At 38.7% G+C, this 21,015-nt stretch overlaps 1 protein-coding gene across 1 annotated transcript in view; it reads right to left on the bottom strand.

The window, feature by feature from the left end:
• Positions 1 to 1,832: 1,832 nt before the first annotated feature.
• Positions 1,833 to 21,015, bottom strand: part of LOC140678734 (ephrin type-B receptor 5-like) — a gene marked incomplete at its 5' end in the record, with an annotated part of 57,292 nt that continues 38,109 nt past the window's right edge. Inside the window, 9 exons of the mRNA XM_072912936.1 lie at positions 1,833 to 1,944; positions 6,901 to 7,059; positions 7,125 to 7,309; positions 15,223 to 15,372; positions 15,457 to 15,675; positions 15,741 to 15,988; positions 17,498 to 17,614; positions 17,673 to 17,728; positions 17,798 to 17,912. Of these exons, the coding sequence (XP_072769037.1) occupies positions 1,839 to 1,944; positions 6,901 to 7,059; positions 7,125 to 7,309; positions 15,223 to 15,372; positions 15,457 to 15,675; positions 15,741 to 15,988; positions 17,498 to 17,614; positions 17,673 to 17,728; positions 17,798 to 17,912 (1,355 nt within the window). The remainder of the gene's footprint in view (positions 1,945 to 6,900; positions 7,060 to 7,124; positions 7,310 to 15,222; positions 15,373 to 15,456; positions 15,676 to 15,740; positions 15,989 to 17,497; positions 17,615 to 17,672; positions 17,729 to 17,797; positions 17,913 to 21,015) is intronic.

The raw sequence follows: 21,015 nt of genomic DNA on the forward strand, positions 1-21,015 counted from the left end.
CACTATTTTACAAGAACAATAAAAAAATTGTCAATATTGTGATAAAAGTCCGAATTTTATATGACAAATGTCACCATTTTGCATTAAAAAAACACATAATTTTACATAAAAAAGTAATTTTATGAGAAAATATTGCAATATTACAGAAACAGAAAGAATATGAGAAATTGCTCCTAATTTTATGAGAAAAAAGTCGACACATTGTGAGAAAAAGACTGCTTTTAGTAAAAAAAAAAAAAAAAAAGGTTTTTATCTTGTTTTGTAATTGGTTTTTAATATTCATTATTTACTTCAAGTTATTACAGTATGTCTCTATATACATTTTTTTTTTTTTTTAAATTAATATTGGCCAAAGGGGGTGCATTTAATTTTTTTTACACACACTTGTTATTTCATATGTTGACCAGTGGGAAACACTTTTAAAAGCAACAACCAGTCAATTTAAAAAAATCCCTCCTGAACTGAATAAAACTTGGAATTTTACTCAATAACAGTCGCAATTTTACAAGAAAAGCTTAAAATAGTGGCAATTTTATTAAAAGAGTCGTCATTTTAATCGACAAAAGTCACAATTTTATAAGAAAATGTAAAAATGTTAGCAATATTATAAGAATGATTGGAATTTTACCAAGCAAAATTATGACAAAAGTCATAATTTTACTCAAAAAATGTAAGTGTTTTACAAGAACAACAAAACAATTGGCAATATTGTGATAAAAGTCTGAATTTTATATGACAAATGTCACCATTTTGCATTAAAAAACACAACATAATTTTACATAAAATGTAATAATTTTATGAGAAAATATTGCAATATTACAGAAACAGAAAGAATATGAGAAATTGTTCCCAATTTGATGAGAAAAAAAGTCGACACATTGTGAGAAAAAGACTGCTTTTAGTAAAAAAAAAAAAAAAAATATTTTTTTGTTTTGTAATTGGTTTTAATCTTCATTATTTACTTCAAGTTATTGCAGTATGTCTCTATATACATATTAATCTTTCTTTATTAATTAATTTTGGCCAAAAGGGACAAATTTCAAGTTTTTACACACACTTGTTATTTCATATGTTGGAGCATTTTTAAAACCGACACACAGTCAATTTGAAAAAAATCCTTCCTTTTTGGGACCACCCTCATGTTGATAGATGTCACCACCAGGGGTGCAAATGAGACATTCTCTATTAGATGCAATGTTATTGGGACCATGATTTATGTCATCACTTGTTCACACCTCCTCATATGGAAGATACTTTTCCTTCTTGATGTCTCAAGAAGGGTAGAAATACAAGAACACACACACACATACACACAAACCATCCACACATTAGCGGGACGTCGGCACGCACACACACACACACACACACACACACACACACACACACACACACACACACACACACACACAAACACACAAGCACAAACACACACTTTAAGTCTTTTGTCGTGTCACACTCTCACACAAAGTAAACAAAGTGAAGTGTGTGTGTGTGTGTGTGTGACTTGTGTACACACAAGTGTGTGTGCTGCTCATACAAAAATGTCCCTAGAAGTGAGAACAAGGCCCTGATATGCTGATTCTAATGACTTCATCACGTTCCAGCTTGTACTTCCATCACTTTAAGACACAAAATGAACAGTGTCATCAGTAAAAAAAAGAATAAAAAAAAGAATGTGGATGGAGGAAGAAAAGGGATGTTAGAGAAAGGAGGAGAGTGTGAAAGAAGTTCTCCTCCTCATAGTGCATCTTGTCTTCTACAAGTCTTTTTGTGCTGACATCAGCAGATTGTCTCCGTGGTGGGTGGGGTGGGGGGTGGGGGGGGGGGGTTGTGGGGTGTCACACCTCCACCTGTCCCTGGCTGAGATGGGCTTTCAGCTGCTGGGCGGCGCTGAAGATCTTCCTCTGGTGGCCCAGCAGGTTCACGCCGAGGTTCTGGATGTCCCTGAAGGCCACACAGGAGAACATGCAGAGTTCAGAGCAGCCAGACTTCTTCTTTCCGAGAGATCCGTCCATCCATTATCTACACTTTGGAAAAATGCTTTGCGTGTTGGTAATGTTTTTTTGTTTTGTTTTTGAGCTTCTTTCAAACAGAACAAAAGGAATAAACATCTTGTGTGAGAACATCAACAACATTTTTGTGTGAATTATTTTTTTTTCATCTGCACCATATATTGTATATATATATATATATATTTTTTTTTTCATATATAATACACGAACACAGAGACATACATATTTTATACACATACATATATATATACATACATAAATGAATACATATATATATATATATTTATATATATATATATATATATATATATATATATATATATATATATATATATATATACATACATACGAACAATAATAAATATGTATACATATATATACATACATACAAACAAAAATAAATATGTATATATATATATATATATATATATATATATATATATATATGCATACATACACACATATTTATATACAAATATATATGTATGCATAAATACATACATTCATACATACATATATATATAAACATACATACATATATATTGTATATAAACACACACACACACACCCATATATATATATATATATATATATATATATATATATATATATATATATATATATATATATAAATATACAACATTAACACATAGACGTACATATTTTATACACATACATAAATATATATGTATACATACAAACAACCATACATAAATAAATAAATAAATATATATATTTATATATATATATATATATATATATATATATATATATATATATATATATATATATATATATATATATATATATATATATATTTGTATACAAATATATATATATATATATATGTATACATACAGATACAAAGACATATTAATTGACTTATTTTATTGTGTATTATTTAAATAATATTCATAGTATAATAGTCTCAGACTTAAATTGGTCGGATTTAGTCTTAGACCTAGATTGGTCAGATATAGTCATAGACTTAGACTGGTCAGATGTAGTCCTGGACTTCAATTAGTCAGATCTAGTCTTAATCTTAGATTTGGTCAGAACTACTCTTAGTATTAAATTGGTCGGATCTAGCATAGGCTTAGATTGGTCGGATCTAGTCTTAGACTTATATTGGTGAAATCTAGACTGAAATTTAGATTGGTCGGATCTAGTCTTAGGCTTAGATTAGTCGGATCTAGTCTTAGACTTAGATTGGTCGAATTCAGTCTTAGACTTAGATTGGTCGGATTCAGTCTTAGACTTATATTGGTGAAATCTAGACTGAAATTTAGATTGGTCGGATCTAGTCTTAGGCTTAGATTAGTCGGCTCTAGTCTTAGAATTAGATTGGTTGGATCTAGTCTCAGATTTAGATTAGAAGGATCTAGTCTTAGTCTTAGATTGGTCAGATCTAATCTTGGATTTATATTGCTCAGATCTAGTCTTAGACTTAGATTGGTGGGATCTAGTCTTAGACTTAAATTGGTTCGGATTTAGTCTTAGACCGAGATTGGTAAAATATTCTGTAGTCTTAGACTTAGACTGGTCAGATGAAGTCTTGGACTTCGATTAGTCAGATCTAGTCTAAATCTTAGATTTGGTCACAACTAGTCTTAGTATTGGATTGGTCGGATATAGCAAAGGCTTAGATTGGTCGGATCTAGTCTTACATTTATATCGGTCAAATCTAGACTGATATTTAGATTGGTCGGATCTAGTTTTAGGCTTAGATTAGTCGGATCTAGTCTTAGACTTAGATTGGTCGAATTTAGTCTTAGACTTAGATTGGTCGGATTCAGTCTTAGACTTTTATTGGTCAACTCTAGTCTTGGACTTAGATTGGTTGGATCTAGTCTTAGACTTAGATTAGTCGGATCTAGTCTTAGACTTAGATTGGTAAGATCTAGTCTTGGATTTATATTGCTCAGATCTAGTCTTAGACCTAGATTGGTGGGATCTAGTCTTAGACTTAAATTGGTTGGATTTAGTCTTAGACCGAGATTTGTCAGATATAGTCTTAGTCTTAGACTGGTCAGATGAAGTCTTGGACTTTGATTAGTCAGATCTAGTGTAAATGTTAGATTTGGTCAGAACTAGTCTTAGTATTAGATTGGTCGGATATAACATAGGCTTAGATTGGTCGGATCTAGCCTTAGACTTATATTGGTCAAATCTAGACTGAAATTTTGATTGGTCGGATCTAGTCTTAGGCTTAGATTAGTCAGATCTAGTTTTAGACTTAGATTGGTAGAATTTAGTCTTAGACTTAGATTGGTCGGATTCAGTCTTAGACTAATATTGGTCGGCCCTAGTCTAAGACTTAGATTGGTTGGATTTTGACTTAGACTTAGATTAGTCGGATCTAGTCTTAGACTTAGATTGGTCAGATTTAGTCTTGGATTTATATTGCTCAGATCTAGTCTTTGACTTAGATTGGTGGGATCTAGTCTTAGACTTAAATTGTTCGGATTTAGTCTTAGACCTAGACTGGTCAGATGTAGTCTTGGACTTTGATTAGTCATATCTAGTCTTAATCTTAGATTTGGTCAGAACTAGTTTTAGTATTAGATTGGTCGGATATAGCATAGGCTTGGATTGGTCGAATCTAATCTTAGACTTATATTGGTCAAATCTAGAGTGAAATTTAGATTGGTCGGATCTAGTCTTAGACTTAGATTGGTCGAATTTAGTCTTAGACTTAGATTGGTCGGATTCAGTCTTAGACTATTATTGGTCAACTCTAGTCTTAGACTATTATTGGTCAACTCTAGTCTTAGACTTAGATTGGTTGGATCTAGTCTTAGACTTAGATTAGTCGGATTTAGTCTTAGAATTAGATTGGTTGGATCTAGTCTTAGACTTAGATTAGTCGGATTTAGTCTTAGAATTAGATTGGTAAAATCTAGTCTTGGATTTATATTGCTCACATCTAGTCTTGGACTTATATTGCTCAGATCTAGTCTTAGACTTAGATTGGTCGGATCTAGTCTTCGACTTATATTGGTCAAATCTAGACTGAAGTTTAGATTGGTCAGATCTAGTTTTAGGCTTAGATTAGTCAGATCTAGTCTTAGACTTAGATTGGTCGAATTTAGTCTTAGACTTAGATTGGCCGGATTCAGTCTTAGACTAATATTGGTCGGCTCTAGTCTTAGACAAGATTTGTTGGATCTTGACTTAGACTTAGATTAGTCGGATCTAGTCTTAGACTTAGATTGGTCAGATGTAGTCTTGGACTTATATTGCGCAGATCTAGTCTTAGACTTAGATTGGTGGGATCTAGTCTTAGACTTAAATTGGTCGGATTTAGTCTTTGACCTAGACTGGTCAGATGTAGTCTTGGACTTTGATTAGTCATATCTAGTCTTAATCTTATATTTGGTCAGAACTAGTCTTAGTATTAGATTGGTCGGATATAGCATAGGCTTAGATAGGTCGAATCTAGTCTTAAACTTATATTGGTCAAATCTAGACTGAAATTTAGATTGGTCGGATCTAGTTTTAGGCTTAGATTAGTCGGATCTAGTTTTAGATTTAAATTGGTCGAATTTAGTCATAGACTTAGATTGGTCAGATTCAGTCTTAGACTAATATTGGTCGGCTCTAGTCTTAGACTTAAATTGTTTGGATCTAGTCTTAGACTTAGATTGGTGGGATCTAGTCTTAGACTTAGATTGGTTGGATCTAGTCTTAGTCTTAGATTGGTGGGATCTAGTCTTAGACTTAAATTGGTCGGATTTAGTCTTAGACCTAGATTGGTCAGATATGGTCTTAGATTTAGACTGGTCAGATGTAGTCTTGGACTTCAATTAGTCAGATCTAGTCTTAATCTTAGATTTGGTCAGAACTAGTCTTAGTATTAGATTGGTTGGATATAGCATAGGCTTAGATTGGTCGGATCTAGTCTTAGACTTATATTGGTCACATCTAGACTGAAATTTAGATTGGTCGGATCTAGTCTTAGACTTATATTGGTCAAATCTAGACTGACATTTAGATTTTAGGCTTAGATTAGTCGGATCTAGTCTTAGACTTAGATTGGTCGAATTTAGTCTTAGACTTAGATTGATCGGATTCAGTCTTAGACTAATATTGGTCGGCTTTAGTCTTAGCCTTAGATTGGTTGGATCTAGTCCTGGACTTAGATTAGTTGGATCTAGTGTTAGATTTAGATTGGTCAGATCTAGTCTTAGACTTAAATTGGTCGGATTTAGTCTTAGACTTAGACTGGTCAGATGTAGTCTTGGACTTCGATTAGTCAGATCTAGTTTTAATCTTAGATTTGGTCAGAACTAGTCTTAGTATTAGATTGGTCGGATATAGCATAGGCTTAGATTGGTCGGATCTAGTTTTAGGCTTAGATTAGTCGGATCTAGTCTTCGACTTAGATTGGTCAAATTTAGTCTTGGACTTAGATTGGTTGGACTCAGTCTTAGACTTAGATTAGTCAAATCTAGTCTTAGACTTAGATTGGTCAGATCTAGTCTTAGACTTAGATTAGTCGGACTCAGTTTTAAACTTAGATTAGTCAAATCTAGTGTTAGATTTAGATTAGTCAGATTTAATCTTAGACATAGATTGGTCAGATCTAGTCTTTGACTTAGATTGGTCGAACTTAGTCTTAGATTTAGATCTGTCGGATCCAGTCTTAGATGTAGATTTGTCAGATCTAGTCCTAGACTTAAATTAGTCAGATCTAGTCTTAGACTTAGATTGGTCAGCTCTAGTCTAGATCTGACTAGAGATTATAATGACCAGAATGAATGAGAACATCCATAGACATGTTCTAATGACCATGAATAAATGTCAAACTAAGTTTTATTAATGTTTTTTTATAGTTTTACAGTAAATACAAAATAATCTTTCAACTTCAAAGCCAAGGTGTACTCACTCCACGGTGAGGCGGCTCACTCGGTCGAGCGTGTCCAGGTGTGCTCGCTCAAACTCATCCTGGTACCTCTCCATCCTCAGCGCTCTCAGCCAATCACTGACGGTCGCGACTGATGAGAAGTCTGTGGGGGTGGGGCTTAGCAGTGGCTGTGAGCAACCCCTGCAGCCGCAGACAAGCGCGGGTTCATATCGATATTATTTTGACGTATACCAGAGCAGACTCACCGAGGGATGTCGGCTTTGAGTGACACGGGATGCCTAATGAGTCTGTCCAAGGAGGACAGGATGGACTCGAAAACCGGCCGGTCGCCTCGCTCGGCCTGCCAGCACTGCAGCATGAGAGAGTGGACGGCTGAGGGGCAGCTGGTGGGCGCCGGCAGGCGATACTGGTCCGCTACTGCCTTCATTACCTGCGATAGGACGGTAAACACGCTTAGACGCTGGTTTGCAAAAATTGCCTAAAAAGTTAGCATGCTACTGTTAACATGTTGGCATGCTAATTTTTCAGATCTAGTCTTAGACTTAGATTGGTCGGATCTCGTCTTAGACTTATATTGGTCCGATCTAGTCTTAGACTTAGATTGGTCCGATCTAGTCTTAGACTTAGTTTGGTCCGATCAAGTCTTAAACTTAGATTGCTGTTATTTGTAATACACAACATTGTACATTTTTGCAGAATGTCAGGTATATTTGCAAAAAGTATCGGATCAGAATCACCGATACCAGCCTGTTTTTGTCTTGGTTGCGCATTGGAAAGAAAATCAGTGGTATCGCACGTCATTATCAATCACCATAATTAACAGATCTAGTCTTTGACTTAAATTGCTCGGATTTAGTCTTAAACTTAGATTGGTCGGATCCAGTCTTAAACTTTGATTGGTCGGATCTAGTCTTAGACTTGGATTGGTCGGATCTAGCATAGACTTAGATTGGTCAGATCTAGTCTTAGACTTATAATGGTCCGATCTAGTCTTAGACTTGGATTGGTACGATCTAGTCTTAGACTTAGATTGCTGTTATTTGTAATACACAACATTATACATTTTTGCAGACATGTCAGGTATACTTGCAAATCGGATCAGAATCGCCGATACCAGCCTGTTTTTGTCTTGGTATCGCATTGGAAAGAAAATCAGTGGTATCGCACGTCAATATCAATCACCATAATTAACAGTTCTAGTTTTTGACTTAAATTGCTGGGATTTAGTCTTAGACTTAGATAGGTCGGATCCAGTCTTAAACTTTGATTGGTCGGATCTAGTCTTAGACTTGGATTGGTCGAATCTAGCATAGACTTAGATTGGTCAGATCTAGTCTTAGACTTATAATGGTCCGATCTAGTCTTAGACTTAGATTGGTACGATCTAGTCTTAGACTTAGATTGCTGTTATTTGTAATACACAACATTATACATTTTTGCAGACCTGTCAGGTATATTTGCAAATCGGATCAGATACGCCGATACCAGCCTGTTTTTGTCTTGGTATCGCATTGGAAAGAAAATCAGTGGTATCGCACGTCAATACCAATCACCATAATTAACAGTTCTAGTTTTTGACTTAAATTGCTCGGATTTAGTCTTAGACTTAGATTGGTCGGATCCCGTCTTAATCTTTGATTGGTCGGATCTAGTCTTAGACTTAGATTGGTCAGATCTAGTCTTCGATTTAGATTAGTCGGATCTAGTCATAGACTTGGATTTGTCAGATCTAGTCTTAGACTTAGATTGGTCAGGTCTAGTCTTATATTAAGTTTGGTTGGATCTGGTCCTAAATTGGTCAGATCTAGTACATACTTAGATTGGTCAGATCTAGACTTAGACTGGTCGGATCTAGTCTTAGACTTAGATTGGTCGGATCTAGTCTTAGACTTATACTTGTCAGATTTAGATTTACTTAGATTTGTTGGATGTAGTCTTAGACTTTGATTGGTCAGATCTAGTCTTAGACTTAGATTGGTCGGATCTAGCATAGACTTAGATTGGTCAGATCTAGTCTTAGACTTATACTGGTCCGATCAAGTCTTAGACTTAGATATGTCCGATTAAGTCTTAGACTTAGATTGCTGTTATTTGTAATACACAACATTATACATTTTAGCAGACATGTCAGGTATATTTGCAAAAAGTATCGGTATCGGATCAGAATCGCTGATACCAGCCTGTTTTTGTTGCGCATTGGAAAGAAAATCAGTGGTATCGCACGTCAACATCAATCACCATAATTAACAGATCTAGTCTTTGACTTAAATTGCTCGGATTTAGTCTTAGACTTAGATTGGTCGGATCCAGTCTTAAACTTTGATTGGTCGGATCTAGTCTTAGACTTGGATTGGTCGGATCTAGCATAGACTTAGATTGGTCAGATCTAGTCTTAGACTTAGATTGCTGTTATTTGTAATACACAACATTGTAAATTTTTGCAGACATGTCAGGTATATTTGCAAAAAGTATCGGTCCCGGATCAGAATCGCCGATACCAGCCTGTTTTTGTCTTGGTTGCGCATTGGAAAGAAAATCAGTGGTATCGCAAGTCAATATCAATCACCATAATCAACAGATCTAGTCTTTGACTTAAATTGCTCGGATTTAGTCTTAGACTTAGATTGGTCGGATCCAGTCTTAAACTTTGATTCGTCGGATCTAGTCTTAGACTTGGATTGGTCGGATCTAGCATAGACTTAGATTGGTCAGATCTAGTCTTAGACTTAGATTGCTGTTATTTGTAATACACAACATTGTAAATTTTTGCAGACATGTCAGGTATATTTGCAAAAAGTATTGGTATCGGATTAGAATGGCCGATACCAGCCTGTTTTTGTCTTGGTGTCGCATTGGAAAGAAAATCAGTGGTATCGCACGTCAATATCAATCACCATAATTAACAGATCTAGTCTTTGACTTAAATTGCTCGGATTTAGTCTTAGACTTAGATTGGTCGGATCCAGTCTTAAACTTTGATTGGTCGGATTTAGTCTTGGACTTGGATTGGTCGGATCTAGCATAGACTTAGATTGGTCAGATCTAGTCTTAGACTTATAATGGTCCGATTTAGTCTTAGACTTAGATTGGTCCGATCAAGTCTTAGACTTAGATTGCTGTTATTTGTAATACACAACATTATACATTTTTGCAGACATGTCAGGAAAACTTGCAAATCGGATCAGAATCGCCGATACCAGCCTATTTTTGTCTTGGTATCGCATTGGAAAGAAAATCAGTGGTATCGCACGTCAAAATCAATCACCATAATTAACAGTTCTAGTTTTTGACTTAAATTGCTCGGATTTAGTCTTAGACTTAGATTGGTCGGATCCAGTCTTAAACTTTGATTTGTCAGATCTAGTCTTGATCTTAGATTGGTCAGATCTAGTCTTATATTTAGTTTGGTCGGATCTGGTCCTAAATTGGTCAGATCTAGCACAGACTTAGATTGGTCAGATCTAGACTTAGACTTAGATTGGTCAGACGAGACTTAGACTATGATTGGTCGGATCTAGTTTTAGACTTATATTTGTCAGATCTAGACTTACTTAGATTTGTTGGATGTAGTCTTGGACTTTGATTGGTCAGATCTAGTCTTAGACTTAGATTGGTCGGATCTAGCATAGACTTAGATTGGTCAGATCTAGTCTTAGACTTAGATTGGTCGGCTCTAGCATAGACTTAGATTGGTCAGATCTAGTCTTAGACTTATAATGGTCCGATCTAGTCTCAGACTTAGATTGGTCCGATCAAGTCTTAGACTTAGATTGCTGTTATTTGTAATACACAACATTATGCATTTTTGCAGACATGTCAGGTATACTTGCAAATCGGATCAGAATCGCCGATACCAGCCTGTTTTTGTCTTGGTATCGCATTGGAAAGAAAATCAGTGGTATCGCACGTCAAAATCAATCACCATAATTAACAGTTCTAGTTTTTGACTTAAATTGCTCGGATTTAGTCTTAGACTTAGATTGGTCGGATCCAGTCTTAAACTTTGATTGGTCGGATCTAGTCTTAGACTTAGATTGGTGAGATCTAGTCTTCGATTTAGATTGGTCAGATCTAGCACAGACTTAGATTGGTCAGATCTAGACTTAGACTTAGATTGGTCAGACTAGACTTAGACTTAGATTGGTCGGATCTAGTTTTAGACTTATATTTGTCAGATCTAGACTTACTTAGATTTGTTGGATGTAGTCTTGGACTTTGATTGGTCAGATCTAGTCTTAGACTTAGATTGGTCGGATCTAGCATAGACTTAGATTGGTCGGATCTAGTCTTAGATTTGGATTGGTCAGATCTAGTCTTAATCTTAGATTGGTCAGATTTAGTCTTATATTTAGATTGGTCGGATCAAGTCTTAGTTTGGTCGGATCTAGTCTTAGACTTAGATTGGTCAGATCTCGCATACACTTAGATTGGTCGAATCTTGTCTTAGACTTATATTGATCAGATCTAGCCTATGACTTAGAATGGTCGGATCTAGTCTTAGACTTAGACTGCTGTTATTTGAAATACACAACATTGTAGATTTTAGCAGACATGTCAGGTATATTTGCACAAAGTATTGGTATCGGATCAGAATCGCCGATACCAGTCTGAATTTGACTTGGTATTGCATTGGAAAGAAAATCAGTGGTAATTGCACGTCAATATCAATCACCATAATTAACAGATCTAGTCTTTGACTTAAATTGCTCGGATTTAGTCTTAGACTTAGATTGGTCGGATCCAGTCTTAAACTTTGATTGGTCGGATTTAGTCTTAGACTTGGATTGGTCGGATCTAGCATAGACTTAGATTGGTCAGATCTAGTCTTAGACTTATAATGGTCCGATTTAGTCTTAGACTTAGATTGGTCCGATCAAGTCTTAGACTTAGATTGCTGTTATTTGTAATACACAACATTATACATTTTTGCAGACATGTCAGGAAAACTTGCAAATCGGATCAGAATCGCCGATACCAGCCTATTTTTGTCTTGGTATCGCATTGGAAAGAAAATCAGTGGTATCGCACGTCAAAATCAATCACCATAATTAACAGTTCTAGTTTTTGACTTAAATTGCTCGGATTTAGTCTTAGACTTAGATTGGTCGGATCCAGTCTTAAACTTTGATTTGTCAGATCTAGTCTTGATCTTAGATTGGTCAGATCTAGTCTTATATTTAGTTTGGTCGGATCTGGTCCTAAATTGGTCAGATCTAGCACAGACTTAGATTGGTCAGATCTAGACTTAGACTTAGATTGGTCAGACGAGACTTAGACTATGATTGGTCGGATCTAGTTTTAGACTTATATTTGTCAGATCTAGACTTACTTAGATTTGTTGGATGTAGTCTTGGACTTTGATTGGTCAGATCTAGTCTTAGACTTAGATTGGTCGGATCTAGCATAGACTTAGATTGGTCAGATCTAGTCTTAGACTTAGATTGGTCGGCTCTAGCATAGACTTAGATTGGTCAGATCTAGTCTTAGACTTATAATGGTCCGATCTAGTCTCAGACTTAGATTGGTCCGATCAAGTCTTAGACTTAGATTGCTGTTATTTGTAATACACAACATTATGCATTTTTGCAGACATGTCAGGTATACTTGCAAATCGGATCAGAATCGCCGATACCAGCCTGTTTTTGTCTTGGTATCGCATTGGAAAGAAAATCAGTGGTATCGCACGTCAAAATCAATCACCATAATTAACAGTTCTAGTTTTTGACTTAAATTGCTCGGATTTAGTCTTAGACTTAGATTGGTCGGATCCAGTCTTAAACTTTGATTGGTCGGATCTAGTCTTAGACTTAGATTGGTGAGATCTAGTCTTCGATTTAGATTGGTCAGATCTAGCACAGACTTAGATTGGTCAGATCTAGACTTAGACTTAGATTGGTCAGACTAGACTTAGACTTAGATTGGTCGGATCTAGTTTTAGACTTATATTTGTCAGATCTAGACTTACTTAGATTTGTTGGATGTAGTCTTGGACTTTGATTGGTCAGATCTAGTCTTAGACTTAGATTGGTCGGATCTAGCATAGACTTAGATTGGTCGGATCTAGTCTTAGATTTGGATTGGTCAGATCTAGTCTTAATCTTAGATTGGTCAGATTTAGTCTTATATTTAGATTGGTCGGATCAAGTCTTAGTTTGGTCGGATCTAGTCTTAGACTTAGATTGGTCAGATCTCGCATACACTTAGATTGGTCGAATCTTGTCTTAGACTTATATTGATCAGATCTAGCCTATGACTTAGAATGGTCGGATCTAGTCTTAGACTTAGACTGCTGTTATTTGAAATACACAACATTGTAGATTTTAGCAGACATGTCAGGTATATTTGCACAAAGTATTGGTATCGGATCAGAATCGCCGATACCAGTCTGAATTTGACTTGGTATTGCATTGGAAAGAAAATCAGTGGTAATTGCACGTCAATATCAATCACCATAATTAACAGATCTAGTCTTTGACTTAAATTGCTCGGATTTAGTCTTAGACTTAGATTGGTCGGATCCAGTCTTAAACTTTGATTGGTCGGATTTAGTCTTAGACTTGGATTGGTCGGATCTAGCATAGACTTAGATTGGTCAGATCTAGTCTTAGACTTATAATGGTCCGATTTAGTCTTAGACTTAGATTGGTCCGATCAAGTCTTAGACTTAGATTGCTGTTATTTGTAATACACAACATTATACATTTTTGCAGACATGTCAGGAAAACTTGCAAATCGGATCAGAATCGCCGATACCAGCCTATTTTTGTCTTGGTATCGCATTGGAAAGAAAATCAGTGGTATCGCACGTCAAAATCAATCACCATAATTAACAGTTCTAGTTTTTGACTTAAATTGCTCGGATTTAGTCTTAGACTTAGATTGGTCGGATCCAGTCTTAAACTTTGATTTGTCAGATCTAGTCTTGATCTTAGATTGGTCAGATCTAGTCTTATATTTAGTTTGGTCGGATCTGGTCCTAAATTGGTCAGATCTAGCACAGACTTAGATTGGTCAGATCTAGACTTAGACTTAGATTGGTCAGACGAGACTTAGACTATGATTGGTCGGATCTAGTTTTAGACTTATATTTGTCAGATCTAGACTTACTTAGATTTGTTGGATGTAGTCTTGGACTTTGATTGGTCAGATCTAGTCTTAGACTTAGATTGGTCGGATCTAGCATAGACTTAGATTGGTCAGATCTAGTCTTAGACTTAGATTGGTCGGCTCTAGCATAGACTTAGATTGGTCAGATCTAGTCTTAGACTTATAATGGTCCGATCTAGTCTCAGACTTAGATTGGTCCGATCAAGTCTTAGACTTAGATTGCTGTTATTTGTAATACACAACATTATGCATTTTTGCAGACATGTCAGGTATACTTGCAAATCGGATCAGAATCGCCGATACCAGCCTGTTTTTGTCTTGGTATCGCATTGGAAAGAAAATCAGTGGTATCGCACGTCAAAATCAATCACCATAATTAACAGTTCTAGTTTTTGACTTAAATTGCTCGGATTTAGTCTTAGACTTAGATTGGTCGGATCCAGTCTTAAACTTTGATTGGTCGGATCTAGTCTTAGACTTAGATTGGTGAGATCTAGTCTTCGATTTAGATTGGTCAGATCTAGCACAGACTTAGATTGGTCAGATCTAGACTTAGACTTAGATTGGTCAGACTAGACTTAGACTTAGATTGGTCGGATCTAGTTTTAGACTTATATTTGTCAGATCTAGACTTACTTAGATTTGTTGGATGTAGTCTTGGACTTTGATTGGTCAGATCTAGTCTTAGACTTAGATTGGTCGGATCTAGCATAGACTTAGATTGGTCGGATCTAGTCTTAGATTTGGATTGGTCAGATCTAGTCTTAATCTTAGATTGGTCAGATTTAGTCTTATATTTAGATTGGTCGGATCAAGTCTTAGTTTGGTCGGATCTAGTCTTAGACTTAGATTGGTCAGATCTCGCATACACTTAGATTGGTCGAATCTTGTCTTAGACTTATATTGATCAGATCTAGCCTATGACTTAGAATGGTCGGATCTAGTCTTAGACTTAGACTGCTGTTATTTGAAATACACAACATTGTAGATTTTAGCAGACATGTCAGGTATATTTGCACAAAGTATTGGTATCGGATCAGAATCGCCGATACCAGTCTGAATTTGACTTGGTATTGCATTGGAAAGAAAATCAGTGGTAATTGCACGTCAATATCAATCACCATAATTAACAGCGTGAACTGTCTTACTACTACTACGTACTACTTATGACAACTTATAAAATAAAATACCTTGCCTACAAGTATACGGACATTGAAAATTGTCCACTTTACTTACTTCCTGATTACTCATGTCCCAGTATGGACGTTCTCCGTACGACATGATTTCCCACATCAGGATGCCGAAGCTCCACACGTCGCTGGCTGAGCTGAACTTGCGGTGTTGGAAGGCTTCAGGTGCTGTCCACCTCACAGGAATCTTACTTCCCTGACGCAGGACAACAGAAGTCAAATACAGGAGCTTTCACGGGACGGATAAGGCCACAATCTCCCGATGTCCAAGCATACGCACCAGCGAGGCTGTGTACGTCGGCATATTTTGGTCCAGGCCCCTCATGAGTCGGGACAAACCAAAGTCGGACACCTTGCACACCAGGTTGGAGTTGACCAGAACGTTCCTGGCCGCCAAGTCCCTGTGGACAAAGTTTCTCTCTGAGAGATAACGCATCCCAGCACCGACTCCTCGGAGCATCCCGACCAGCTGGAGGATGCTGAACTGACCCTCATTCTCCTACGATGAGAGGACGATGGTAAAATGTGTGGCCAAATATTTTTGGGTGTTTGCCATTGGCTCACCCTGAGGAAGGAATCCAAAGGACCGTTCTCCATGAACTCCGTGACGATTCTTGCCGGAGGTACGCGGGTTACCACGCCATCCAGCTTCAGCACGTTAGGGTGGTCAAACTGTCCCAGGACCCCGGCCTCACTAAGGAATATGCCCTTCTCTCTGTCGGACGCCCCCCAGCGCAAAGTCTTGACGGCAACCAGGACCTCCCTGCGGCCTGGTGGACGATAGCGTCCCCGGGACACTTCACCAAACTGGGCTGGAGAGGACACAAGTGTTGGACTCTTGATTGATGTTCTAAAGGTAGTAGAGCTGTGAATCTTTGGGCACCACACGATTCAATTTGATTCTTGGGGGTAAGGATTTGTTTCAAAATCAATTCCCAATCCAACACGATTCTCGTTTCAAACCGATTTTCGCAAAAAAAAATGATATACAGTATTGAACAAAAACTTGGCGTGTAGTTTTTTTCTGGTGCTTTAGTGTTGGCCGGGTCCGAAAATAAACTACATCTCCCAGAATCCTCTGCACAGCGCGGGACCGGCAGGGTCGGGGCATGGAACGCTGTAAGCAGGACGTGATGTTTGTTTGTAGGAGATGAGAAGAATTGTTGTTTTCGGAAATTTAATCAAAATCTGTCCATAACTTTTTGAGTTATGTTGCAAACAAACAGACAAACAAACCCTGGCAAAAACATTACCTCAAGCATTTCCAAGGTGACAAACCCAGCCGGTCGCAGCGCACGGATGGAAATCACCAAAAAAAAACTGTGCATCACGGGAAATCCGAGTAAACTCAAAAACTTCTCGATGAATCGTCAAAACATCCATCCATTTTTCCACCATTTGTCTCGTTCTGTGTCGCGGGGGTGCTGGAGTCTATCCCAGCTACGCTCGGGCGTAAGGCAGCTTACACCCTAGACAAGTCACAGCCTCATAAACCATAAAATATTTTCGAAGCCAGCGAAGCCAAAAATTGGTTTGTGAAGTATCCATCCATCCATCTTCTTCCGCTTATCCGAGGTCTGGTCGTGGGGGCAGCAGCCTTAGCAGACTTCCCTTTCCCAAGCCAATTTGTCCAGCTCCTCCCGGGCGATCCCGAGGCGTTCCCAGGCCAGCCGGGAGACACAGTCTTCCCAACGTGTCCTGGGTCTTCCCCATGGCCTCCTACCGGTCGGACGTGCCCGAAACACCTCCATAGGGAGGCGTTCGGGTGGCATCCTGACCAGATGCCCGAACCACATCATCTGGCTCCTCTCGATGTGGAGGAGCAGCGGCTTTAATTTGAGCTCCTCCGGGATGGCAGAGCCTCTCACCCTATCTCTAAGGGAGAGCCCCGCCACCCGGCGGAGGAAGCTCATTTCGGCCGCTTGTACCCGTGATCTTGTCCTTAACCCAAAGCTCATGACCGTAGGCGAGGATGGGAACGTAGATCAACCGGTAAGGAGAGCTTTGCCTTCCGGCTCAGCTCCTTCTTCACCACAACGGATCAATGTCCTAGGGAGGTGTTTGGGTGGCATACTGACCAGATGCCCGAACCACCTCAAAGTACAACTGATTGTCACACACACACTTCCCTACCAGTTAGTGATCCCTGCTGTAGCATGTTCCCAGCCTAAACGGTCTGATTGCGAGGAACATCTAGACTTGATTTTGGACAACAACGTTCCAATGCACTTTTGTTGGACCTCTGAGACTTCTTTCAAAGAGCTACACAATATTAGATTTCGGTAGCTTTACAGATGACAGCAAGAAAGACTGGGACATACCTGCACCAATCACCTCCTCGATCTTCAGATGAGTGGAATCTATCTCTCTGGCAAATTCTTTGACCGCCTCGCTCGGGTCCTCGTACGTGGAGGGGTCTACATAGTATTTCACTCCACCTGGAAGTGCAAAGTCTGTGAGGTGTAACTCTTAACATCGAACATGTGAAGGTCTCACCTCTGTTGCTGATGTACCGCTGCAGTCTGTCGCTGTACGGACTCTCCCTCCTTTTACTAACACGCAGAAGTACAAGAACGCATGTAAGTGTTGTAAATACTCGGTCTGGCTGGTAGACCGCATACCTGCGAAACACCACCACGACCACGATGGCCGCTACCACCAGCAGAAACGCCGCCCCGCCCATTACAGATCCTATCAGAAGAGGTAGGTGGTTCTGGACCTGCTGGGAATGCTCCTCTGTGGAACAAAAGAGTGGAAAATTATTGAAAAATCTTGAAGGGGTAACGTAAAAAGTTTAGGAAGCGTATTTGGTGGGTTAAACATAAGTTCAAATGGATGTCACATGCCTGACTTATACTGGTATATGTTGATGATTAGAAACACAACTCTTTGTTCTGGTAGTACGGTTCGGGTCAAGTGTAAACCGAATCCAACAAACCCAAGACCAGACCAAACAGGTGGACCAAGACTATCTGAGTGATGGGTCTCAGTGTGCTTGCAGGTGGACTCTAGCGCTAACTGCTAACCTCACCGATGCACCGATGCGAACCGCTCCAGTGAGAGCTGAAGGTCACGAACCAAAGGTGCCATCAGGACCACATCATCTGCAAACAGCAGTGACGCCATGGTCACGACTCTGCCTAGAAATCCTGTCCATGAAAATAACAAACAGGATAGGTGACAGAGCGCAGCCGTGGCAGAGACCAACCCCCACTGTAAACGGATCCGACCTACATCCAAGCACACGGACACAATATCTGCGTGAGCGTACAGATAAAAAACAGGGTGGGATCATTGTGTATCTCTTCGATCCAAACAAAGGCCAAAGCTAGTAACTTCTACGGTGTTCTGTTTTGCCCAAAGATGGGAAAATATTCCCCTAAAACACGGGTGTCAAACTCTGGCCCGCGGGCCAAATTTGGCCCGCCGTGTAATTTCACTTGGCCTTTGAGGCGATATCAAATTAACACTAGAGCTGGCCCGCCGATTATATTCAGCGGCGGTGCCGCGGTAACACCGCATACACCACTAATTCTTGTACATGCCAACCCTCTCATACTTGCCAACCCTGCCAGGAGACTCTCAAATTTCAGTGCCCCTCCCAAAAATCGTCACGTCCGCTTTTCACCCAGTCCAGCGAATGCTGGCCCAGCCACATAATATGTGCGGCTTCAGCACGCACACACAAGTGAATGCCATTCATACTTGGCCAACAGCGATACAGGTTACACTGACGGTGCTGGTATAAATAACTTTAACACTGTTAGAAATATACACCACACTGTGAATCCACATCAAACAAGAATGACAAACACATTTCGGGAGAACATCCGCACCGTAACACAACATAAACACAACAAAACAAATACCCAGAATCCCATGCAGCCCTAACTCTTCCGGGCTGCAAAATACACCCTGCTACCACCAAACCCTGCCCCCCCAAACCCGCCCACCTTAACCAACGCAAGGAGAGGGCGGGGGGGGGGGGTGTTTGGTGGTAGCGGGGGTGTATATTGCAGCCCGGAAGAGTTCGGGCTGCATGGGATTCTGGGTATTTGTTTTGTTGTGTTTATGTTGTGTTACGGTGCGGATGTTCTCCCGAAATGTGTTTGTCATTCTTGTTTGGTGTGGATTCACAGTGTGATCCACTATGGACTGGACTCTTACTGGGGGGTTACCCACATATGCGGTCCTCTCCAAGGTTTTTCATAGTCATTCACATTGATGTCCCACTAGGTTGTGAGTTTTTCCTTGCCCTTATGTGAGCTCTGTACCGCGGATGTCGTTGTGGTTTGTGCAGCCCTTTGAGACACTTGTGATTTAGGGCTATATAAATAAACATTGATTGATTGATTGAATTTAAGACTTTTCAAGACTTTTTTTCAAGACCATCTTGAAAATGGTTTAAGACCATTTCACATCCATACGGACAAAAAATAAAACGACAAAGAAAAACCAGAGGTCCAGAATGACTTTTAAGTATTCATTCTGGGGGGTTAGGTTTATCTTTGTAAAGTTGTGCAAGTGTTTGTGGCGTTTAAGCATCTTTTGACACTGACTTATCCCGGATTTTTGACTTTGACATTATCATTCCATTCACTTTCACCGCCATGTTTACAAACACTTCCCTCCCCCATGGCTGCACGTCGGGGTACTAAACACTTTATACTTTTCCATCCACCGGCTTCAAGCATGCATTAAATTGATCGTTCAGGAGACACAAATCGTTGAACTTTTACTCACCCATCTTATGCAAGTCATTTGGCTTTGCCGTGGGCTTTCGTTAAGTTTCCGATGCTAAATAAGCTGTTAACGCACAGCAACAGCTGGTGGTGTTCCATAAATTCTGACCGGGCAGCACAGTTATGTCCGCTGTGTAGTTACGTTACAGTGAGACTGAAGTTTATGCATGTTTTGAATAAAAGTAATGTCAATTGATTTTTAAGACCTCTCTAAATCGTATTCAAGACCTGTTATGAGATTTTAGGAGAATTTTAGACATTTTAAGGCTTTAAAATCAAATTATTGGATTTAAGACTTTTTTTAAACTTTTTAAGACCCCAAGAATACCCTGTATTTTTGCGATATTTGAGAGGTTTTTATAAATATGAATGTTTCCATTACGAGTTTCTTAATGCGATATTTAGGTTTTGCACATTTCTGGGGTAAAGGAAACACAGATTGTTGTTGTGTTTACTTTTTCATTACACAGAAAGTTGATCCATCACCTACTTGTTATGTTTGTTTGATATGCACTTTACATTGTCCATAAACCTTAAAGGATGGTGTAGGAATTTCATGTCAAGTCATCATTAAATGGCCCTGGTATGTCAAAAGGCGTTAATAAATCATTTATTTTCCAATACCTCTATAACTGATAACAGTAGTTCAGCCGGGATATGCTCATTTCTAATTTAGATTTACAGCCCCAAAATCTTGTTATTGTTTTCATTTCGATGCCCCGCCCTCCACCTTTTGTCCCAATTAGAAAGTCTGTGAGTGTGTTACATCCAGATTACCAGTTCGTCTAGCTACTGCCACTGGTGAAGTTACTAAACATGTCAGATCTTAGTAAATCTAAAAGGCCTCGTTACAATTTCTCAACTTACTCGTGACAAAGTCAGGAACAAAACGAGGATATGTATCGGGGATGCCTTTGAAAGATGGAGACGATTTGAAGGCAGAGAAGATTTTTTCATCCGACACCAAACTTGCTAATTTCCTCCTTGATAGGTAAGTCAGGTATTTACGTTTTCTTATTACTTGTAATAAATGGAATTTCGAATAAAAACTATATTGTTCAATACAGTCTATGATCTTGTCTAACAAAGCTAGTATG

This window comes from Nerophis lumbriciformis, linkage group LG04, assembly GCF_033978685.3.
Source record: "Nerophis lumbriciformis linkage group LG04, RoL_Nlum_v2.1, whole genome shotgun sequence".
NCBI classification, from domain to species: Eukaryota; Metazoa; Chordata; class Actinopteri; order Syngnathiformes; family Syngnathidae; genus Nerophis; species Nerophis lumbriciformis.